The sequence below is a fragment of the Mobula birostris genome, chromosome 26 (genome assembly GCF_030028105.1).
Source record: "Mobula birostris isolate sMobBir1 chromosome 26, sMobBir1.hap1, whole genome shotgun sequence".
Classification (NCBI taxonomy): domain Eukaryota; kingdom Metazoa; phylum Chordata; class Chondrichthyes; order Myliobatiformes; family Myliobatidae; genus Mobula; species Mobula birostris.
Window position 1 is genome coordinate 18,846,295 of NC_092395.1, and position 25,906 is coordinate 18,872,200.

General features: G+C 39.5%; 1 protein-coding gene across 8 annotated transcripts in view; it reads right to left on the reverse strand.

Annotated features, from left to right (window-relative positions):
* Window positions 1-25,906, reverse strand: part of LOC140188352 (PWWP domain-containing DNA repair factor 3A-like) — a 79,475-nt gene that overhangs the window by 18,957 nt on the left and 34,612 nt on the right. For 7 of the 8 annotated variants that reach the window (XM_072244528.1, XM_072244529.1, XM_072244531.1 and 4 more), the window contains 6 exons: window positions 23,774-25,033; window positions 9,982-10,119; window positions 6,336-6,406; window positions 5,401-5,486; window positions 3,469-3,529; window positions 1,882-1,957 (listed from right to left, as the gene is read on the reverse strand). In XM_072244528.1, coding sequence (XP_072100629.1) covers window positions 1,882-1,957; window positions 3,469-3,529; window positions 5,401-5,486; window positions 6,336-6,406; window positions 9,982-10,119; window positions 23,774-25,033 — 1,692 coding nt within the window. The remainder of the gene's footprint in view (window positions 1-1,881; window positions 1,958-3,468; window positions 3,530-5,400; window positions 5,487-6,335; window positions 6,407-9,981; window positions 10,120-23,773; window positions 25,034-25,906) is intronic. The other variant, XM_072244530.1, reaches the window with a different exon arrangement.

The following is a 25,906-nucleotide window of genomic DNA, read 5'->3' on the forward strand; positions in this document are numbered from 1 at the left end:
AGCTTATTTCTGTAGATATGTCCTTGATGGCAGTAGGCTGGTGCCAGTGCAGCTTTGGCAGTTTTCTACCCATTGTAAAGTCTTCTTATAAAGTGCAGTGCAGTTTGCATAGCATAGAGTGCTGCAGCATGTTAGGATGCTCTCTACTGTGCATCTTTAGAAGGTTGTAAGTATTGATCTGCACAGTCCAGCTCTTTTAGCTTTCTTGATTATGTAGGATGTGCTCTGGGACTTGAGAGGTTGTGCAATAGGTGCACTCACAAGAGTTTGAACTACTTACAGTTTTCACTGCTGTACTGCCGGTGTAGAGTGGTTTGAGTGGTGGGAGGATGGGGTTATTTGCCTGACACCAGGCCTTGAGCTCTTCCATCTCCCCTCTGAAGGTTGTCTCATTGTTGGCAGAGCGCTCTCACTGTCGTGCCATTGACGAACTTGACAATATGATATCTTGGGTGTTTGGTCATGCAGTCATGTGTGAGCAGAATGTACAGCAGTGGTCTCAGCACACTGTTCTGGGGGGCACCCGTGTTGAAGATGATGGGGATGGAGGAGCCATTGTTCATCTTGACCATCAGAGGACTGTTAGGTAGGAAGTCCAACACATAGTTGCACAGTGGTGCATTTAAACCAAAGAGTAGGAGCTTGTTCACCAAGGTCTATATCGTTGAATGTCAGATTGAAATCCAGAAATAGCATTTTGACATAAATGTCCTAGTTTTCTAGGTGTGTCAGGGCCAGCTGCATGACAGATGCTATGGCATCTGTTGTGGTACAGTTCTGTCGACAAGTAAATTGGTGAGTGTCCTGTGTGACAGGAATAGTTTTTAAATGTGTGCCATTACCAGCCATTCAAAGCACTTCATGATGATTGGTGTCAGTGCCACTGGGCAGTAATCGTTTAGTTTTGAAGGTGTAGAGTTCTTTGGTACAGGGATGATGATGGCTGATTTGAAGTACATGTTTCCCCCGCTATCCGAAAGTAAAGCGTTCCTATGAAACCTTTCGTAAGCCAAAATGGCGTAAAGTGAAGAAGCAATTACCATTAATTTATATGGGAAAAATTTTTGAGCATTCCCAGACCCAAAAAATAACCCACCAAATCATACCAAATAACACATAAAACCTAAAATAACACTAACATATAGTAAAAGCAGGAATGATATGATAAATACACAGCCTATATAAAGTAGAAATAATGTATGTACAATGTAGTTTCACTTACCAAAATCGGGAAGACAGCGAGCACACTGGAAGGTTCATGCATTTTTCTATCATACAGTTCTTTGTAAGCACTCAAAACATCCTGCAAACCTGCCCTAAACCTACATGCCCTTTCAAAATTAAAGTCATACTTTTCTGCAATCATTGCAGCACTGTCAATCGTAGCGAAAATCTCACGCAGCTCAAAGCTATGGCGTGTGCGCTACCTCTATAACGGCTCGCTGCAAGACAAACGCTGAACACTATTTTCGCTTTTCGCCTTTTTTCATAAAAGCAAAAATCCTCCAGATTTCTTTCGGTTAGCGAAAGCAGGTACTAATGTAGGTCTTTCGTAAAAGTGAAGTGGCATAAAGTGAACTTTCGAAAAGCGGGGGGCACCTGTATGTGAAGACAGTAGCTTGGATGAGTGAAGTGGTGAAGATATCAATGAGCTACAAAGAGAAACAGATCAGGAACAAATGCAGACAGTTGCATTACTGCTAATTCAAAATTTGATCTCTAAGCTTGTTTCTGAAACGGAACAATATAAATTTGATGCTGTCAAAATTAAATTAGAGCAAAGGATTTTAAAGCCTAATGAAGTTTGGAAACATAGCTCCACGTAATTGGATTGGGGGGAGGGGTAACTTGTAAAATCTTATTAAAAATCATTCAACTCACCTCTTCTAATTCGATAGTCATCAATAAGAGCTACACACCAATCAATTGAATCATTGTAAATATGCCTTGCTGCAGCCTATAAGATAGTGAACAATTATAAAATTGTAAAATATTAAAATCAGGCCAAACTTTAAATATTGAATGCTTAATAGAACGCAGTGGCAGTTAATAATCACTGAATTGCTCTTTTAAATGCCAGAATTGTTAGCTTTTCACTAAGTACATATAGAAATTCAGAGGGAATTGAGCTCTTGTTCTATTTAAGTTATCAATCTCACATTTTTGCTCTTAATATCTGCTTCTAAAAAAACCTTATGATACAAAAATATTTCATTCATCAGTTGTGACAATGAAATTTTTAACAAAGCTTTGCTCAGAACAAATTCAACTTCTTGATTCCCTCCCATTCACCCAAATCCACACTTCAACTTGCCCATCATCTAGAACTGACACTAGATGCTTTTTAAGTTACATTACAATAGTAGCACCACTACGTTTTCAAGATGAAAACTATAACACATTGTCCTTCCAATCATTTTTCTGAGCTGCTGAATTTTTGCTTTATGAGCACTGCCCATTTCTGTGCGAACTAAAAGCAGCCAACATTTAAAAATTACAGACTATTAACACGTTATCCTCCAAACCCTCTACTTGGCTCTACATCAATATCTACACAATTTCCAGTAATATTACGGAACTGAAAAGTAATTAAAGACAAAAGTCCTGGCTACTTTTCAGACTTTCAACATTCAGAAGCTGGGGTTGCAAGGGGGCTTGGGTGTCCTAGAGCAGGATTCTCTAAATGTTAACTTGTAGGCTGAATCAATTACAAGAAAGCCAAATGCAGTATTAGCACTGATTTTGAGGGAACTAGAATATAAAAGCAAGAATGTAATACTGAGGCTTTATAAGGCATTGGTCAGAATGTATTTGGAATCTCACGAGTAGTTTTGGGTTCCATATCCAAGAAAAGATATCGTGGAATTGGAGAGGGTTCAGGAAGTTTACGAGAATGATCCTTGGAATGAAGCAGTTAATATATGAGCCTTTGATGGCTCTGGGTTAACATGGAGATGTATGCAATGGTGATGGGAGAGTCTGGATCCAGTGGGCACAGCCTCAGAATAGAAGGACTTCCTTTTAGGACAGAGATGAGATGGAATTTCTTTAGCCAGAGGGTGGTGAATCTGTGGAATTCATTGTCACAGACAGCTGTGGAAGCCAAGTCATTGGGTATATTTAACGAAGAAGTTGATAAGTTGTTGATTAATAAGGGAGTCAAAGGTTATGCGAAGGCAAGAGAATGGGTTTGACAAGGAATGTAATCAGCCATGATCAAATGGCAGAGCAGACTTGATGAACTGATTGGCCTTATTCTGCTACAATGTCTGATAGTCATTTATCAGAATAGTGACACAAATGCTAACTGATACACAAATGAACATTTACTAAAGCATAGGTCAAGTCACTGAATTTGAGGTTATAACTTATTATCCTCGACAAGCCTGAGAAGCTCCAAATGGTTTTAACTCACTGGTCTATTTTAACTACAGGAATATGCACAAAATGAGATTTGTAAACACTTACTGTATATTTTTGTCGATCCTCACAATCAAATGGCTTTAGAGTTCTTATGGAGACACAGAAGCTGCAGTATTGAAAAATAACATATTCAGTGTAGTATGCAATTGTTAAGATTTTAAACGAATCAACATATTAGATGAATAACAAGCTTTTAAAAAGTGTTCTTGTACCAAAGTATAACCTTTAAGAACACCATATTACCCAGTACAGTCAGTTAGTATTTAGGTACAATGCTAGGTGGAATTAGACAACAAACACTGGCAAAAAGCTTTACTCTAATGACCAAAATGTTTCTAACGTCATAATATACAGTGTGTAACAGATATTCCAGCATTACAGACATAACTAATGATCACCCTTCCTGAAATGCATTTACTTCATCTGATCTCTGTGAGTGCTTGGCCCTTCCTTTCCCATCTAATACTGACGCTCTGGAATACTTCCTTCCATTCTCTTTTCCTTCAGTAACTAGATCTGCTCATTATCAGTATACTTCTCTTCCCATCTTTTTTTCTGACAATGCGCACTTTATTCATTCCTAGAAAAATACAGTCTGCAGCTGTATGGTATCAAATATGAATTCAGCTTTAAAGGAACTTTTGTACCCTTATAATGCTGAAAACTGCATTATATGCACACAACTCAATTATATGCACACAAAAGCAGAGTATTAATAGTTTCTTTATAATGATATCTTTAAAGATCACCAGGTTTAGCTTTGGCTCTAGCACTATGTACACTGCATCTGAAAACATGCCACATAATCAGTTACCAAACAAGGAAAAAAAGCACAAGTGACTGGGGGGTGGGGGAATGGTGTAATACATTATCAAGGATGGGAGATTAGATACTCAATAGAAAACAATTGGGATAAATGGATCCCTTGCAGATTGGCAATCACTAATTATTGAAGTGCCACAACAATCAATGTTGGGGTTTCAACTATTTACAATCAATATTAATGACTTGACAAGTGCACTGCAAAACAGATTTGCTGACGATAGAGATAGCTGGGTTAACAAAGGGATACTGATGGGTTAAGTGAATGCACAAGTTTCCAGAAAGAACATTTCTGACTTGGGAAAAGTGGTTAAAAATATGTATATTTTTTTAAAAAATGATGTGGGCCTGCAAAGGAAAGCTAGTACAACAGCAAGTAATTATGAGAGTGTATGGAACATCAGACTTTACAAAATGTGTATTGGTATTAAAGTAGAGAAGTTTTGATAGAACTTTACAGGATACTGGTGAGACCACTCCTGAAGATTGCATACAATTCTAGTCTGCATATTTAAAGATGTGCTTGCACGGGACAAGAGGCCAATGTAAGAACCTAACTAGAAGCAGACATAGGCCATTTAAGCTTATGCCTACTCTGCTATTCAATAAGTACATGGCTGATCCTATACCTCAGTGCCACTTCCTGACATATGAAGAAATGTTTGTTTATATTTAATAGAGCATAGAGGTATTATTAATGAAACACAAATGGTTCCCTTCATGAGTTATCAGGAGTTGAGAGGAATAGTTTCAGAACACAACATCCCCACCTCTCAGAGGATCAAGTATCTTTGGAACTCTTTAGCATGGCTTTGGGAAGCTGAGTCAATGATTATATTACAGGTGGCAAATGACAGACGATTAAATATGAGGGGATGAAGGGTATGAGAGAGAGCAGGAAAGTTGCGGCAAGATTAAGTAAAGCTATAGCTGATTCAATGGAAGAGCAGGCTCAAGGAACTGATATATTTTCCCTTGCATATAATATTCTTGTGTACTGGAGGATGCCCCATGCCGATACAAGAAGCTAATCAACACCTACAGGAAAAGGGAAATGGGGGTGGCTGGGTGGGGGGAACTAGACAAGATACCACATAGCAAAATTGCAATGCAAAACTTTAAAAAAAATTGTGTTCCTAAAATAACATCACTTACCCTTTTTTGTGCCTTTCTGCATTGATTATATTTTCATCTACAAACAATATACTGGCCTTTTTAATCCTGGATTTTACACTTCTTACCTGTAGATAGAAGTGCATTCATAAATTAGATCAATTCTAAACTTTAATTGGTAAATCCAAACTTTACCGGGATATTCAGCTACACTTCGGTGCCAAGAAAAGGCACAAGAACAAATGCAATAGTAATTACAAAAAAATTTCTTCTTTTAATTAGTTGCACTTTTGTTTAAAAAAACACAACCCTGCATAGTAATAAAGTTGTTGCCTCATATTTCCAGTGACTCATGTTTAATCCTAATCTCTGACACTAGAGTTTGCATGCTCTTCTCCACTGCCATACAGGTTTCCTCCACATTGCTACCTATGTGGCAATGTCTTTATGTCTTTAATTGTCATTTAATTGGCTCTTAATGTCTTCCTCTGAATTACAAAGGTTCACAACGCTGTCAAAAAAATTCTGAATTTGGGCTAAAGTATCTAAATCCTCCTCCTGAGATGATGTTCTCTAGTTCAACTGCACTGCCCAACAATGGGAAAACACCTGTGCTTCATGCTACTCAGAATATTGGGAACCTTAAACCGAACTGGGTATCAATAAAATGGAGAGAGATTACCATTCTAGCTAGTCTCCCTCATCAGCATTCATGTCAGGGTGGGTTCCAACAGTGTTAGATTAAATTTACACAATGGATTAACATAATAAAGACAAACACTTGACATCAGTGCTCTTCCGATGATTTGAAAAGACTTTCAATTCCACAGTAATCCTGTAGCAAAATGATAATTTGATACCATTAACATGCAGCTATTTACATGAACAATTTTTATCTATAAAAGCCAATGTGAATGTTAATCTTGTTTATAACATTAGATCAGATATCTTGTGCTTTGATTGTATATCTCCCTTACCACTGCAGGCCAGTTTGGGTACTTTTGGAATTTACACCACACCAACATCCCCTCAGCGACTGACCATTGCTCTGCAGAAATAACCGGAAGAGAATTAATTAGCTCTCAATTTGCCAATGTGATCGAATCTATTGAATGAGCCTATACAACTTAACTTTAAAAAAAAACAAAGCATTTCAATTCTTTCCATTTTCTTCTAAAATCTGATCAGAGGTATTGGCAGTGTTTTTCCCCCCTTTTGGGACTTAAATATTAAGGACATTTAATTACATTTTAGATTAAGATGCACCAGCCAAATGTTCAAAGTTCAAAGTAAATTTATATCAAAGTACATATATATATATATATCACCAAATACTTCTAGAAACATTTTTGTGGATATTCACAGTATATTAACAAATGCATACACTTTATACCTCCAATGTACTCTAGCATCAAATTTTCCTGCATCTTGATAGCAGCAAAAGGAAGTGCAGAGAATATGATAGAAAGCTGGGAGATAATATAGGTTGTGCAGAGAATGCACTTTGGCAAGTTGGTTTTTTAAGGGGGGGGAGAAAATGCTGCGTGAAATATAATATGGTAATATGTCAATCCACATTGATATAAGTTGTAGAAATGGGGAGAGACTGATTGGACATGGCATGCCCAGGTAACTCTGTACATGAATCATATAACAGCAAACATTTGGATAAGCATGTTAGCATTTATTGCAAGAGAATTTGAGTATAAGTGTAAACATATCTTGTAATTATACAGAACACTAATAGGACTGCACCAGCAATTTTGTATACAATTTAGTCTCCCTTCCTAGGGAAGTATACACTTTTGATAAAGGGAGTACAAAAATTCACTGAAACCCATTGTCATAAAGGGGAACATGGGCAGAGATTGCCCAATGAAAGTTGATCTCACAGAAACATTTAGAACTCTTATAAGATGGATGTTCCTTCCCATCTGGGGTGCTGAGAATCAGGGGTCACTATTTCAAAATAAGGAGTGGCTACAATAGTGAACCTTTACAGCAAGATAGTGGTAAACCTTAGGAATGCTCCATCCAGGAGGTTTGCGAAGGCTCAGTTGCTGCATATTCAAAAGAATGACAGGGTTTGGATATTATAGGAATTATAGGATAAGGCATTAGTACAGAAGTATGAGATCAGTCTTGTTCTTATTGGATGGCAGAGCCAGTATGGATTGTTCTGCTTCTATTCCTTATATCCATACACTGGTCTCTTGTTTCTCCAATGAGAGACAGAATGAAAATAAGTACACACTCTTAAAGGTGAATGATATATCTTTTGACAATATCATTACCTATAGTTTACAATTTTGGCATTCATCCTCAGGAATATAAGTTACAACATGACTTGAGATTTAGTACAATGGAATGAATGGAAAAGGTAGATGGAATGAAATCTTTTCACTGTAAGAGAGACTAGGAGATGCTGACATTTTAAAAGTAGAAATTATGCTCAATTATCTCAATTATGCACATTTCCTATAAGCTCAGATAAGAACTTACTAGATGCAATTTTTAATTTGACACCTTTTTATAATGGTTCAATATCTAATATTTATGGTATGTTACTGGAGACGAGGAATGTTCCTTCACACAAAATTAAGAATCTCTGGGAACAAGACTTACAGACATCAATATCTGAGGAAACACAAAATAATCTGCAGATGCTGGGGTCAAAGCAACACTCACAACACGCTGGAGGAACTCAGCAGGTCGGGCAGCATCTGCAGGTTAAGATCCAATTAATTCCTGCAACTGAATTTTCCCATGTTAATGTTAGTAGAGCAGACTAAAATTTCATATTATATTACAACTAAAAGCAATTGAAAGAAATGGTCCAATGATCTTTTCCACGGATGCTGCCTGACCTGCTGAGTTCCTCCAGCGCGTTGTGAGTGTTGCAATACCTGAGGAAACTTGGAATGAAATTTTTAAACTGGTTAATATGTCATCGCTATGTGCTCGTCATTCCTTCATACAATTTAAAGTGGTACTTAGAGTCCATATGACTAAAGGTAAGCTATCTCGTTTTTATTTGGATATATCTCCCTACTGTGATAAATGCAATAATGGAGAAGCTTCATTAATTTACATGTTTTGGACTTATCCATGTCTTGAAAAATATTGGAAGGAAGTTTTTCAAACATTTTCTTTACTTTTCAAAGTCAATTTTAAGCCTAATCCTCTGATGGCCCTATTTGGTATTGTTGCTGAACAAGATATCAAGTTGATGACATCAGATTTACATATTTTGGCCTTTAGCTCTCTTATAGCTAGGAGGGAGCTTTCGTTTAGATGGAAAGATGTTTCTCCTCCTACTCATGCTCAATGGTTATGCAATGTTATGTCATGCTTAGATTTAGAGATTCGTTGTTCAATTTCTGAATCTCGTCAAGACTCTCAAACATTGTGGGGACCCTTTCTGAATTATTTTCAAAACTTTCAAAACCCCCAATTCATTTAAATTTAGATGTTGGCTATTATTGATTTTTATTATACCAGAAGGTATTTTACCTTTTTTTCTCCTTAATAAACAGCTTCAGTCTTGGTAGGGGTTAGATTTTTTTTGTAATTAATTAGTATATTTCAATATAACTTTGACTAACCTACATGAATACGGGGTAATGAGATTGTTATTATGAATAGATACAATGTAATTGGTAGTTGTTTTTTTTGACTTTTTATATATAGTTTCTTGTACCCTGTATTCTTTTTTGTAGAAACTAATAAAAATATTGAAAAGAAAAGTAGAACCAGGCCATTCAGAGATAACCTAGGAAAAGTTTCTCCACATAAGAGGTGCAATTCTCTTTCACTAATAGTATAAGCGAATTAACAGAGATTACTAGAAAGTTTTGCCAGCTAAGTGTTTCAGTTGGATTAACATAGCATGTGAAGTACGGAATCTTGCGGAGTGGTAGGTGAATGCAACCAGGAAGATCATTCACTGTCAGCAGGTCACAGCAGAGGGATAAAGAGACCAGTTTCAAAATCAGAGTGTAAGCCACTGAGGCTTCAAGAAACCCAGTGGCTCTGCTGTTATTGTTAAGTATAGCATCCAGTACAAAGAAACAATTTACTTTGATATTCTTGTGTCAAATATATCTGTATCCAACTGTAGTTTGTCGTATTCATAAACAAAACTTGCATAAACTTAAATTGTGAACAATACTAAGATTTATCCAATATTACATTTTATTATTAAGGAATGTGGAGAGTTTAAAGGTGTCATGGAACAAATTAGCCATGATCTCAAAGAATGGTAAACTGAATGGCCTAGATTTGTTCCCACTTTTCTTTTAAAAAATTGCAACCACCAACTTATACTAATAAAGTTAAATATGTTTTATTTGCTTAAAATAAAATATAGGACCACTGAATTCCATAGTGCTGCATAACTGTCTCCTCCACATCACAAGAACAAAACTATAGGGCAGGTTAAAAGAAAGTTGGGGGACAATATTGGTGTCACTATATTTTCATTATTTAATGCCTTGAAGATTTAACTATATTTAACAATGATCCTTAAAACAGCTTTTCGAACATCGTGGGTTTGAGACTTGAGAGAAAAAGGACAAATTAAATTGTATGTGTATCCAGACGACTGCAGGTTAGAAGTCTTACCTTGGTGTGACAGGATGCTTGGAAGGTTCTCATCATCTTCCTCATCTCTCTCCTCTATAATCCCTTCCGTGAATTTGCTTGTAGAAAGGGTGTCCATTGAACTGAACTCTATAGATAACGAAGAGGATGATTGTGTTCCTGCACGAAGTCCAAATATTTACATTTAAAGACAGTACCAGCAATTGACCAGCTCATATGAACTGGCCTTTGGGCTACATTCAGCTTTTCCTGAACTTGTGCAATCTAGCCAGAATCACTTGAGTCTAATTCATCTTCTTAAAGAAACAAAAAACAATAAACCAAGCTCTAAATAATCCATGGCTAGAAGATCTTCCTGTTTTATGTTAACATGGCACAGCGTAAACTGGGAAGATCCTGTGTGTTTTGAAGCTGGAACCTATGCTTAGTAGAAATGGAAAATAAGTGGAGAACTGACAATGTGAAATTCAAGATGACTTTTCTATAGGAAACATGAGAGGCTGCAGATGTTGGAATCTGGAGCAAAAACTAAATTGGTGGGAGAACTCCGCAGGTCAAGTAGCATCTCTGGAGGCAGAGAATGAACATCTATTACTGAAAATTGCAAAATTGTAGAAGTGGCACTCCTACGTGTCTCCACATTTGTTCTGCTGAAAATAAGCAAAAAGAAATACATTGTGCTGCCACTGGGAGCTGAGAATGTAATCAATGGCTTGATGGATTCTGTTAACAAGGGCCAACAGAACAATGAATCTTTAAAGTAATAGTGACACTAGGCTGGGAGGAGACCCAAAGATCCTAGTAATGTGGCAGTAGTAGAAACCAAAAAAATTGAGAGCAGAGACTTGATAATGAGAACCAACAGAGAGAGGGCTAAGAAAGTAATTACAAAACGCAGATGGGGAAAACTTCTGCAAGTTAAAATTCAATTAATTCCTGCAACTTAAATTTCCTATATTAATGTTAGTAGAGCAGACTAAAATTTCTTATTATATTACAACTAAAAGCAATTGACAGAAATGGTCCAAGTGGATTCAATTCACAGAATGCTTCATAACTAAAACAGGCCATAGAATCTACATCTTCCTGTGGTGTGAATGAAGTCTCTGGAGAGAGAGTTACTGGTAGATACAAAGTAGCTTCTTGATTCGACAAAATAAGGTTCAGCAGGCATCATACAGACGGAGACACTTTCGGTGGAAAGGTCTGCTGCCCAACGTGGGACTCGATATTTATTTGCTACACAAAGGGCAATTCATATTTACAAAGTATAGACAATGCTTTCTTTTGAAGCTACATACAAAACTTAACACCTGATTATATTCATCCGACAGATGCCAGCAGGTCTGGGCTGGTATTCACAGTTTTTGGGAAATGCATTGTTACAAGTGGACTCAGATTCTGATATTCACAGCTTTTAGGAAATGCATTGTTACAGAAGACTGGTGGTCAAAGCCATTTGCTAAGTGTGAATGGTCTAAACCCAAAAATTACTCGAACAGTCCCTCCTGGACAAAAAAGTAAATTTGTACCAGGAAAGGCCAACCTAGGAGGATCTGCTCAAATAGGGCAGCAAAAACGCCCTGCCTCGAAAATCCCCCCCAATTTTTGTGTGCCTTGACATCTACCCTAGCCTTCCCTAATCGCTACATACCAAATGTTAAGCAGAGAGGCTGTTCCAGAAATTTGAACAAGTCTTTAGAAATGCGGCTTCTTTTGTGTGCCTATCAGCTCTTTCCCTGCAGGCTGATTGCAGCTTAATCATATTCCTTTGTCTTCAACCCTTCATTCTGATTGCTGAAACTCTCTTTCCAGGAGCACCCACAGGCTCTCTCATCGACGTACAAGGGGTCGGGGTGGCCTCTACGTAAATGTCTGTAAGGACCTCTCCTTGGTGGCACCCCCTTCCGAACTGTCTGGTCGATCACTGGCTCAACTGCTGAAAGGGGCCCAGCTCCTCAGACTGGGGGTGACTGCTTTCAGATGTCGTGTGCTGTATGCCATCGAAGTTGTGGAACTTGCTGCCTCTGCTTTAACTCAAAAATCCCTCTCCATCTATTTTCTAATATTTTTCTATTCTATACTGTTAAACTAATCATCTACCTTCAGCAACCAGCCTTCTTTACAGAGTAGCATCATCATCACACTTTAGCAGGCTATTCATGGTTTTCCACACGTTCTCAGTGTCTTCTGCCACGCTCTCGGCATTTTCTGCCCTTGCGTTTTCTCTGGGTATGTTTTCATCAGCTGTAGTCAGGTCTGGCATGGCCGGCTGGTGTTCCTCTCTTAGGTTCTCTGTAACTACATGGTTACTAGGTACACTTGATCCCCCGCTCTGTCTGTGGGAGCAACAAGAGGGTGAGCCGTATGCTTTAACCTGAGTCCAGTGTTTCCACTGGCTGCCTCGCCAAGTCTGCACACAGACACACGTATCATTGGTTAAAAGTACTATCTGTGGTCCTATCTAGCTGGGGGCAAACCCCGGCCTTTCCGGCAGCACCCTCACCATGAATGACTTGGTCGCCGGGCTGTGGAAGGACTATCTCCTTTCCCTCTGGCTCTCTCTGATCAGCGATTCGCTGCTGTTGTTGCACTCGGTCCTTCAACACTTTAAGTTGGTTACAAAGGTCTTTCACATATTGGGTCATTCTATCCCCGTAAGCCCCAGGCTCCATGCAACCCGTAATAACCCCATAAGGGAATCGCATTGGTGGCCTAATCAATAATTCGTAGGGGCTGAGACCCATCGCGCGGTTTGGAACTGCACGCAATCTCATCAGGATTCCTGGTAATACATCCACCCATGTCTTTCCTGTCTCAGCTATAGCTTTGGCTGACGCATTCTTGATTATTTGGTTCATCCTTTCTACCATTCCTGAACTCTGGGGGTGGTAGGGTACGTGGAACCGATGTTGAATCCCTAGCAGTCGGCACATTTCCTTCATCACTTTCCCCGTGAAATGTCCTCCCTGATCTGAATCCACCTGAACTGGAGTTCCCCACCTTGGGAGGATTTCCTGAGCTAGGATCCATGCAGCGGTGCGGGCGGTGCAGTCCCTTGCTGGGAAAACCTCTACCCAAAGGGTGAAGTGATCCATAACTACCAGACAGTAGCTTTTCCCCCTGCTGTTCGGCAGGGGCCCTGAATTCTATCTGGATGTTTTCCCAGGGTCCCCTCGGCCAAGCCTGATTTGCCAGCTGTAGCTTTCTGCCCTTACCAGGATTATGCTGGGCACAAATGATACAACGACGGCAGAATTTCTCAACATCCCCGCCCATCACCAGTTTTGCCGGGGGGTTGTGGTCATGCTTGGCCTTCCCTGATGCATCGCCCCATGACATAACTTCAATAGTATCTGCCTAATACATGGTGGGGCCACCGCGACTCTTTCCTCCCCGTATGTCCAGCACCCATCTGGTCCCTCCTTTGCCCCTATTCTCTTCCATTTTTCCTTCTCTTCTGCCTCCACCTCTTCATATAATTTTTCTGAACTGGCTTCTCCCATTACTTCCTGCACACTTGCAATTTCAATGGCCTCTTGTTCCTCTGCTGCCTTCTTCGCAGTAATACCTGCTGTCGGAGGGACTGGAAAAGCTTTCTGTTCTGGGACAAGCCATTCAGGATTGTTGCAGGGCCTGCCATTATGGGATGCAATCTCGGCCTGGTCTCAAGGGCGCTATAGCCTGTTGTTAATGGATATGATCCACTGGGCTTTACTGGCCATACAGGCGAGTCAGTAGTGGCTGCAGTCTCTCTGAGTATCCCCTGGTGTTTTAGTTCCTTCACTATACCCTGGACAGCTGTCAGTGTGTCAGTTTTTATAAGGTACTGCTTATGGGGTTTATACAGACCCTCCTCTATTTTAACTGGGTTTATCTTTATTCGACCACAATCTTGCTTGTGTCTAGCCCACACTGCTGACAAGGTAACCCATAGACACCATCCTGGCTCCAGTCTCTGGTGATCGGGGCAGCTGTGACTATGCTAGCCAGGTTGTGTATTCTGTTGGTTGTACGTGTTCGCTGTCCCTGACCTGTCCATATTATTTCTCCCTTTCCCGAATCTATAACAGCTCCTGCCTCCCTTAGAGTGTCTAGTCCAAGGATAGTGCACTCGATATTTGGACATACCCAGAAATATACTCCTCCATTTTCGAGTATTCGTGATTCCCTTCTTTCTGCTTTTACCGTTTTTCCTTTTACTCCCATAATATAAATAGCCTGTCCGGTTGTTGGCAAGGGCAGGTCTGTCATCGATACCAATGCCCATGTCCACTGACATATTGCATTGCCAGCCCTCTAACAATGCTGCTGTGTACATCCCGTGGGTCATCAGCACTGGCAGTGGGGGCCGCCGCCACATCTTTTCCTGACCTAGCAGCCGTCCTTACTAGCTCTTTGATCTGATCGACAGTCAGACTGCACCGATGGGTTGAGAGATTGTGTGTCTGCTGTGACGCTCACCTGTTTTTCTTTCCTCTTTTTTGGACACTGCCTCCAACCACGTCCCAATAGGCCACACCTGTAGCATATCAACTCCTTTACCCTCCCACATCTATTCCAGCAATACAAAGCAACTTCTTTATTTGACAAAACAAGGTTCAGCAGGCATCATATGGACAGAGACGCCCAACGTGGGGCTCAATATTTATTTGCTACACAAAGGGCAATTCATATTTATAAAGTATAGACAATGCTTTCTTTTGAAGCTACATGCAAAACTTAACACCTGATTACATTCATCTGACAGACGCCAGCAAGTCTGGGCTGGTAGTCACAGTTTCTGGGAAATGCATTGTTACAAATGGACTCGGATTCTGATATTCACAGCTTTTAGGAAATGCATTGTTACAGAAGACTGGTGGCCAAAGCCATTTGCTAAGGGTGAATGACCTAAACCCAAAAGTTACTCTAACACATCTGTAGTGATTTGTATCGACATAGTGCACCACTGATGACAATTGTGAATATACAGTCTGCTGGATCAGATGATAATGGAATAGGTTGCCTGACTAGGACAACATTGAGCTTTTTTAGTGATATTGGAGCCATATTCATCCAGGAAGATGAGAACTTTATAATCACATTTGCATTTTAGGTTTACATATCACAAGATAGTCAGCTTCTGATTCTATAGCCAAAGGGCTAGATTTGATGTTCAATTTTCTCATCCACAAACAGGATATTTATGAGCTACATTTAATTTCTATCCCAAAGTCCTTCAACCTCAAACGTCAAAATGGAAAAATGGATTAATTAAAAGAACACTTATTAAAAAAAACCACAGACTATTTTAATAATGGGACAGATGCAACACACGAATGACCCAGAGCTGTCATCTGTCTCTAATATGTTTAGAGTGCCTCTTTTTGAGTATGGAAGTAATGGTTCAGTGGCTCCATATAATATCAGAGAATGTACATACAGCTGAAACTCTTACTCTTCGTAGACATCCATGAAACAGAAGAAAACACAAAATTTTTTTAGTCAGAGGGTGGTGAATCTATGGAATTTGTTGCCACGGGCAGCAGTGGAGGCCAAGTCACTGGGTGTTTTTAAGGCAGAGATTGATAGGTATCTAAGTAGTCAGGGCATCAAAGATTATGGTGAGAAGGCGGGGGAGTGGGACTATATGGGAGAATGGATCAGCTCATGATAAAATGGCGGAGCAGACTCGATGGGCTGAATGGCCGAATTCTGCTCCTTTGTTTTATGGTCTTATGAATGAATGACAAAAATGTTAGAGCCCCAAAAGCCCCCCTTGCACACAAGCATCAGCACAGCATCAGTTGTACCCCCATTAAAGTTAAATATTAATTTTAAATATTTAAAATTAGCCATGATTGAATGGCAGGGCAGACTTGATGGGCCAAATGCTGCTCCTATATATTATGGTCTTAATTGTTAGCATTATTGGTTTGTAGCCCAAGATGATTGGAAAAGATAGATTTCCTTCATTTTGTACAGACATCTGGAACACACTTCTCTACCCTGGTGATAAACCATAAACCTTTGATGCTTGTAACAGAACTAAGTCTCAAGTGATTCTTCAAAACTCCGATTTTTCAGAAAATGATAATTAAGGATACAGGAAATGCTCTCAAGATATGAATCTGGCAGGATTGCTCTTTTAAATAAAGCACAAGCACAACCTTGATGAACAAAATAATCAAGATCTGTTGAAGAAACTTGGAAATCAAATGTGAGCTGTTTCTCCTCCCACAGATACTGCCTGACTTGAGTGTTCCATTTTTTTTATTTTCAGAGTTACAGCATCTTCCTGGTTTGGCTTGTGGTAAGCTTGTAGCATGCTTGGAAACAGCAGCTCCTATGGGGCCAACCTCAGGTGTTATTGACTTTCCCAAAACGTATTTGTTATGATCAGAAGACCCTCCTGGACATTAAGACTGCAGATCTACCCCATCGACAAGTTGCCCACTGGCAGAGAAACTGAAGGAGCTGGAATTGGTGTGGATCATACTGCTGCCTGCATCAGAGGCATTATGCACGAAGGTGGTGTGGATTGTCTTAGTCGCTATTCTCATGATCGCAAGACCCTGTTGGACATTGATTATGTGGAATCTTGCAAGTCTGACTCAATTTTATTGGTGAACAACAGGGTGGGCTGTGTGGTCTCTATTGTAATGAGCACCAAGCCTCAAAACCGCAGTGTTACCTGTTTGCAGCCACCCAGGAGAGGCATGGAAGGAATTTGGCACGAAATCCATGCTGGAGTCTGTATTGCTCTCCAGTGTTCACTTGGCAGGAGACAAGATGTGTTGCATTTGACTGCAGTTAGTTGCAACATTCATGACCTCATGGACTTGAACTACAGTTTTTTTGTGTGGGATCCTATTTTACTGTCTTACAGGCACTACTTGAGCTTTGTGCTGTGAATGACTGTTGGTACTGTGTTTTGCACCTTGGCCCCAGGGTAACGCAGTTGTTTGGCTATATTCGCAGGTATTCATGTATCGTTGAATAACAATTATACTTGAGTTTGAATGTGCAGTTCTTAATATTTTTCCCCCTCATAAAGATCTGCAAGGATCTCCTTTTGTTCCCCATTCCACATTTCAATTGGTGACTGTTGAATATCACTTTTTATTGGGACCGAGAACTGCAGGAGCAAATTTGTAAGGAGATAGCAGATACTTGTAGTAAGCACAAGGTTGTGATTGTGGGAGATTTTAATTTTCCACACATAGACTGGGAAGCCCATTCTGTAAAAGGGCTGGATTGTTTGGAGTTTGTCAAATGTGTGCAAGATAGTTTTTGCAGTAATACATAGAGGTACCAACTAGAGAAGGGGCAGTGTTGGATCTCCTGTTTGGGAATGAGACAGGGCAGGTGACAGAGGTACGTGTTGGGGAGCACTTCGGGTCCAGTGATCACAATACCATTAGTTTCAGTGTAATTATGGAGAAGGATAGGACTGGACCTAGAATTGAGATTTTTGATTGGAGAAAGGCTAACTTTGAGGAAATGCAAAAGGATTTAGAAAGAGTGGATCGGGACGATTTGTTTTATGGGAAGGATGTAATAGAGAAATGGAGGTCATTTAAAGGTGAAAATTTGAGGGTACAGAATCTTTATGTTCCTGTTAGGTTGAAAGGAAAGGTTAAAAGTTTGAGAGAGCCATGGTTTTCAAGGGATATTGGAAACTTGGTTTGGAAAAAGAGAGGGATCTTCAATAAATATAGGCAGCTTGGAGTTAATGAGGTGCTCGAGGAATATAAAGAATGTAAAAAGAATCTTAAGAAAGAAATTAGAAAAGCTAAAAGAAGATACCAGGCTGCTTTGGCAAGTAAGGTGAAAATAAATCCAAAGGGTTTCTACAGTTATGTTAGTGGCAAAAGGATAGTGAGGGATAAAATTGGCCCCTTAGAGAATCAGAGTGGACGGCTATGTGCGGAGCCAAAAGAGATGGGGGAGATTTTGAACAATTTCTTTTCTTCGGTATTCACTAAGGAGAAGGATATGGAATTGTGTAAGGTAAAGGAAACAAGAAGGGTAGTTATGGAAAGTATGACAATTAAAGAAGGGGAAGTACTGGCGCTTTTAAGGAATATAAAAGTGGATAAGTCTCCAGGTCCGGACAAGATATTCCCTAGGACCTTGAGGGAAGTTAGTGTGGAAATAGCAGGGACTCTGACAGAAATATTTCAAATGTCATTAGAAACGGGGATGGTGCCGGAGGATTGGTGTATTGCTCATGTGGTTCCATTCTTTAAAAAGGGTTCTAAGAGTAAACCTGGCAATTATCAACCTGTGAGTTTGACGTCAGTGGTGGGTAAATTGATGGAAAGTATTCTTAGAGATGGTATATATAATTATCTGGATAGACAGGGTCTGACTAGGAACAGTCAACACGGATTTGTACGTGGAAGGTCATGTTTGACAAACCTTATTGAATTTTTTGATGAGGTTACTAAGAAAGTTGATGGGGGTAAAGCAGTGGATGTTGTCTATATGGACTTTAGTAAGGCCTTTGACAAGGTTCCACATGGAAGGTTAGTTAGGAAGGTTCAATTGTTAGGCATTAATATCAAAGTGGTAAAATGGATTCAGATGGGAGACGCCAGAGAGTAGTCATGGAAAACTGTGTGTCAGATTGGAGGACGGTGTGTAGCGGTGTGCCTCAGGGATCTGTACTGGGTCCAATGTTGATTGTCAATGTTGAATGTTATTAATGATCGGGATGATGGGGTGGTAAACTGGATTAGTAAGTATACAGATGATACTAAGATAGGTGGCGTTGTGGATGATGAGGTAGGTTTTCAAAGCTTACAGAGAGATTTAAGACAGTTAGAAGAGTGGGCTGAAAGATGGCTGATGGAGTTTAATGCTGATAAATGCGAGGTGCTACATTTTGGTAGGACTAATCAAAATAGGACACACATGGTAAATGGTAGGGCATTGAAGAATGCAGTAGAACAGAGGGATCTAGGAATAATGGTGCATAGTTTCCTGAAGGTGGAATCTCATGTGGATAGGGTGGTGAAAAAAGCATTTAGTATGCTGGCCTTTATTAATCAGAGCATTGCGTATAGGAGTTGGGATATAATGTTGAAATTGTATAGGGCATTGGTAAGGCCAAATCTGGAGTATTGTGTACAGTTCTGGTCACCAAATTATAGGAAAGATGTCAATAAAATTGAGAGGGTACAGAGAAGGTTTACTAAAATGTTGCCTGGGTTTCATCCCCTAAGTTACAGAGAAAGGTTGAACAAGTTAGGTCTTTATTCTTTGCAGCGTAGAAGGCTTAGGGGGGACTTGATAGAGGTGTTTAAAATTATGAGGGGGATTGATAGAGTTGACGTGGATAGGCTTTTTCCATCAAGAGTGGGGAAGATTCAAACAAGAGGACATGAGTTGAGAGTTAAAGGACAAAAGTTTAAGGGTAACATGAGGGGGAACTTCTTTACTCAGAGAGTGGTAGCTGTGTGGAACGAACTTCCAGCGGAAGTGGTTGAGGCAGGTTCGATGTTGCCATTTAAAGTTAAATTGGATAGATATATGGACAGGAAAGGAATGGAGGGTTATGGGCCGAGTGCAGGTCGGTGGGACTAGGTGAGAGTAAGAGTTCGGCACGGGCTAGAAGGGCTGAGATGGCCTGTTTCCGTGCTGTAATTGTTATACGGTTATTGTTAATGTGCACTTGTGTATTCACCTTAGTAATGCTAAAATTGCTGCCTGTGCCTTTAAGAGAAAACAGTGATGTCATTTTGCATGGGTGGAGTAGAATGAAGAGTTACCATGTTCTAGAAAGAATGACTTTAGAATACTTTTCCCAGGTTTGGTGAGCAAAGGCGAATAATATTTTATAACATCCATGTAAATTCATTTATACTTTTTGTAAATCTAGAATATTAGTAATTTGATGTGGATGCTTTAGATTTTCACGAGTAAATTGATCAGCACTGGATAGCTGGATTATGAAGTTCCTTAACTGGCCGACTAGGTTTGTTGTTTTAGTAGTTCAACTACAAGGCAATATATTGTAAAAGTTTATTTGTCTTTCTTTATTGTTTCATGACTGAATGCAACAGAGTAATGTGAATGTGTTCATCTCTGTTCACGCAGCGTGAGCGAGGAGAACTTATTTCAAGGTCTAGCCTATGTGTGTTTGGAAGTTAAGCATGTATGTGCCAAATGTGAGTATGAGATAAGATGCATTTATTCATATTTTCAATGTTGTGTATAAGTTACAGGGTTGGTGGGATTCTAATGTTGTTTGTATTGTTTTTTCAGAATTGCCACTATTGTATTGGTTTTGTATATTTTGTCTTAGTTATTTTCATTCTGTATACGTAACAGGAGTGTGGTCTGAAGTTAAACTGAGATTGTAATGGCGAGAACTGTTTTTAAAATTTATCTTGTCGTTTTTATTTTGATACCCTCTTTCTGCAATAAAACATCTAAAACAGAAAGGAATTTAAGACCCAAAAAAGTATTTGTTGTCCCGTGTGTATATTTTTCCCCAGGCTACACAATCAAAAGTATTTAATGTCTTTGGTTACAAATGTCTGTGCTGTCACATCACTTTGGAGGAAATAATAGATGCGCAGCACAGCACTGCAGTAGTCAGTGCTGTGGCCTCACGACTGCAGATATCTGGATACAGTCCTGTGCTCGTGTGCTGCCTTTGCAGAGTTTGCATGCTATAGAATTTCTACCACCTACTCTGGTTTCCTGATACTCTCAGACATGGTGGTGGGCCAAGGCTGAAGAAGGGTCAGACTAATTCTAATAAAGCGTCTTTGACCCGAAACATTAACTTGATTTCTCTTCCACAGATGTAGCCTCACATGCAAATATTTCATTTGCTTTCCCCCCACCAAAATTGCAATCTTTCAGTTCTCAGACTAGTACAATTCTCTATCAAAGCACACTTGAAAGTTCCCCAACCCCAGACTAGCAACACACAAAGGTGCTGGCGAACGCAGCAGGCCAGGCAGCATCTATAGGAAGAGGTACAGTCGACGTTTCGGGCCGAGACCCTTCGTCAGGACCTATAGATGCTGCCTGGCCTGCTGCGTTCTCCAGCAACTTTGATGTGCGTTGCTTGAATTTCCAGCATCTGCAGAATTCATCGTGTTTGCGTCCAACCCCATACTGCTCATTTCTATCCCTGATCAAAGATTCACAAACAAGTCTACCCTAGTAGACCCATTGTTTCTGCCTGCTCTCACCTTACTGAGTTCATCTCCTCTTACCGTAGCTCCATCTTGTCCCTCTGGTCCAGTCCCTCCCCACCCATGTCCAGGACACTTTGCATGATCTCCACTATTTTAACAACTTCAATTCTCTGGCTCCCACCATCTCATTTTCAGCATGGGCATCCAGTTCCAAGACTGAATCTTCCACATCATCTTTCTCAAATTGCTCTCTAGCACACTCCACACTGATCTTATTATCCTCCATGTCATTCTCCTTGGCAAATACTGATTCAAATTACTTATTTAGAGCTCATTCACATTCGTTTCCTCCTCTCTCCTTAATATTCCTAATCTCACACTAGTTATCCTCTTGATCGTAGAATATTTTGAGATTATTTTTAATCCTATTTGCCAAGGATTTTTCATGACCCCTTCAGCCTCTAATTCCTTTGAGTTCTTTTTTTTCTTTATAATCTCTCAAGGGCTTTGTTTAATTTTAGCATTGTTGATCTGACATATCACTAGCCTTCTTGTAATCTAAAGCTCCCATACCTTGCCAATCTTGTTCTTCCTTCTTACCGTAACATAATGTGTCCCATACTTTCTACAGTTGATCCTTAAACACCATTCAAACCAAACTAGGACTTGCCAAGTAACTAATTCCTGACTAAGTTGCCCTGCTCCAATTTAATACTTGCAGGCAAGGTCCAGAATTTTATGCACTGATATCTTAAAAGAAGTTGTGATTATTTTGTAAATGTTCTCCCAACAAAATACCAGTCACCTGGCCAGGCTCATTTGTCAAAACCTGGTCCAGAATGACCTCTCCTCTAGTTGGACTATTTACATACTGATTTAAGAAACCTTCATCAATGCAGCTAACAAATTCTTCCCCATTTTAAACTTCTTGCATAAGAGATCTCAGTCTATATAGAGGATATTGAAGTGACCCATTACACCTACCTTCTTTTGCTCCTTTCCCCAATCTGCTATGGGAAAGAAAAGAGCAGTGAGAAATAAAAAGACTAAAACACAAATTTTCTGTTTTCTTTTAGTGGAAATGTCCAAGTTTCAAGTCTCCCGTGTAGCAAGACCCTAATTAAATGTTCAGGCCTAGTCAGAGACCTTTCACTCTGATCCACCACTAATTCCCTTCCACATCCAGGAAAGAGAGTGCTTACTAAGAAACCCCAGTGTTTTTAAAATGGAGAATCTGCTACCTGCACAGGATTTAAGTGCAGGGAAAGGAAGAAAAAGGCAGACTTCTAGTTACGTGAGTCTTGTTTCATGCTTTGAATAAGTTAAAGCTTGTGTTTGAAAGTTTTTTTTAATACATAATTTCATCTTAAATAGTTTTTAAACTTCAGAAACTTAACCCTATTAAAATCATTATATCTTTAATAAATGGCAAAAGTCAGGACAATTTTTTTAACCCCAAGGATTTTAGGGGCAAGGATTTTATGGTCTGGCCCTGACTGCTCAGGACATTTTGATAGATCAATGCTGAATAAGATACGTAAAGAGAATATGGAACTAGGGTGGCAAGTGTGGGTCAAGGGCTCAGGGAAATCCAGCCTTTTGATTTATCTTGATTTCCAAATGTAAATGGATAAACCAAACAAATAAATGATATCTGAAAACAGAGATAAAGTTCAAACTTAAATGTTATGAAATCTATTCATGACAACAGGTAAACTGCTGTGATTGAAGCTTTATAAAATGCCAGAAAGCTGTAGCTCATCAAGAATGATAAATAATAGGTCAACCTTCAATTATGAACCAGTTCCAGTACAACAGAGAAAGTAAAAGACATTTAGACATTCTAAAATGGTTATATATGGTGACATGAAAGATTAATTAAATACTGTTAACTAATAATTCCTCTGCTAATCAAGCACAGTATGCACATTGCTGACTGACAGATTGCATGTAATTCTAATGCAGTTATCCTTCACTCACTGCATTCTCCCGAAGAATTTACCCTGCTTTGCTTCCCACATTCATTACAAGTACCATTTACGAATTTCCACCTCAGCTCCAGTTATTGGCAGACCATGTTAGCATTAAGTGCTTTTCTTCAAAAAAAGATTTTGATCAGTGAAGTCTAACTCCTCTAGTCATATTCCCTAACAATAAATTATTTGAAGCTGTTTCTGAGGGGATAATTGCAGTAAATGTAGCTTTCAATTTATGAGCAAATTATTGAGCCAAGTATTGCGTCAAATTGACTCCAACTAAATATTTGAATAAAACAAAAAGAAACATTTGACACAAGATGACTCTTAAGAGAGTTCAATTTCCCATTTCTCTTCAAGGTCCCAAATCATATTTTACCAGGTCAATGATTCTTGATGACTAGTGATTAACAGCCTTGGCTTAAAACAAATTTGCTACAGTTATATCAATATTTGGTATTGAATATGTAGACTAGAACTGCATTTCCATAGGTAAATCTTAATATTTTAAGATCACATTTTCTAATCTATAATGATCCTTTCTAATAATAGTTTTACTTCAAGTAAATACAAGACACCTAAAATTCATATTAAAAAAAAAATCACCTTCAGGTTTTAAAGTCAAATATATTAGCCATTTCTATTACTGACTGGACAGTAAAGAGAGTTAATGTCACAATATAAAGATCATCTTACCCACTTCAACTCCAAATGATGATGACCCAAGGCAAGTTTCAAGCACTGCAGTGGATAAAGTTTCCTCCTCTTCCCTAATGTTTAAAGGGCTTAATGCTCCCTCCACAGTTATGGCAGTAGGACAGGTTGTCTGAGGACTGTCGAAACTACTGTTCTTCTGGTTACATCCATTTATAGGGCTCACTTTCTCATCCAGTGCAAACTCAAATATAGAGCTCCGTAAATGTTGTTCTGGACTCTCTGGTTGTGCAAGACTCACTACATTTGACTGGTTGCTTGAGTTTACGTTAGCATCTAAATCAGCTGACGTCTTGCTAGTATTAAGGCATTCCATAGGTTCCGTACACTTCTTTCCTTTTTTCCTTTTATGCTTTTCTACCTCATGAGTTTGTATCCAATCACTTTTCTTTTCAGACTCAATGTTTTGACAGCTGCTTAAAAGTGGTGAACATTTATATGACCCAATATTGCCACAAGTCCTGTGTCTTGGAGTAGATTCTAGACAGCTATGAGGAATGTCAGATGTGCAAACCTCTTGAGAGTCACAATTAGCTGGGAAAGAATTTGAAACTCCTTCACAGAGAGACTTGCAAAAATCCCTTGACTTCTGTTTATTCTTCTTAAATGTTCCATTTTGATCTTTCTTTACTCCAGAGATTGTAGAACTACAGGCTTGGGATGAAGACTTTCCCTTTTCTCGTGATCTCTCACATTTTTTACTGCAATATTTATTTTTTTCAGTAGGTATTGATTTCATTGGTTGTATCGACTGGTTACATTGTGTGGGACTAAACTCTGAAGCATCTTTCTGGGGGTAACAAAGATCTTTTTTCATTCTCCCCCTTTTTCTTTTCCCCACAATACCACCTTCTTCCTTTTCTGACATGTTTTTCATTTTAATTGAAGACTGCAGTAATGTACATGACCTAGTCCATGTTTTTCGTTGTTCATTTTCTGGCATTTTTTTAATACAAGATGCTCTCCTGCTACTTTGCCGAGTGCATGTGCCCCCCTGTTCTTGAAGCAAATGCACTCCATTTGGCTTCAATGTTCTGTTTGTTCCATTAGAACTTAAAGCACACGCGCTCGTTTTAAACTCTTCTGAAGCAAGTACCCCAGTCTTTGCCATTACAGGTTTGCTTATAGTCATTTGAGTGGTATCGGAATCTTGGCCTGCTAAAATGTCCAAGCCGATTCGAAGTGCTTTCCTGTAAGTCAGTTCCTCCAAAATTTCTTCATGAGTAGAGTCTTCTCTATACACTGATTTTTTAAAAAAAAGAAATGATATTGATGATACAGGGAGAAACAAACCTTCAAAACATCTTGAAATTAAACAAGACTTACTACTTCTAAAACAAAACTGAAATATCTGCCACTGTGACTACCGTAATGCCCATAAATTTGCACTTAGACCATAAGACCATAAAACATAGGAGCAGAATTAAGCCATCTGGCCCATTGAGTCTGCTCCACCATTCAATCATGGCTGATCCTTTTTTTCCCCCTTCCTTCTCAACCCCAGTTCCTGCTTTCTCCCTGCAACCCTTCATGACATGTCCAGTCAAGAACCTATCAATCTCTGCCTTAAATACACCTAACAACCTGGCCTCCACAGCTGCATGTGGCAACAAAATAAATTCACCACCCTTTGGCTAAAGAAATTTCTCCGCACCTCTGTTTTGAAAGGGCGCCCCTCTATCCTGAGGCTGTGCCATCTTGTCTTAGACTCTCCCACCATAGGAAACATCCTTTCAACATCTACTCTGTCTAGGCCTTCCAACATTTGCAAGGTTTCAATGAGATCCCCCCCCCCATCCTTCTGAATTCCAGCGAATACAGACCCAGAACATCAAACGTTCCTCGTATGATAACCCTTTCATTCCTGAAATAACCCCTGTAAACCTCGTCTGGGCACTCTCCAATGCCAGCAAATCTTTTCTAAGATGAGGGACCCAAAACTGTTCACAACACTTAAGGTGAGGCCTCACCAGTGCCTTATAAAGCCTCAACATCACACCCTTGTTCTTGTATTCTAGACCTCTTGAAATGAATGCCAACATGGCATTTGCCTTCCTCACCACTGACTCAACCTGCAAGTTAACCTTCAGGGTGTTCTGCACAAGGACTCCCAAG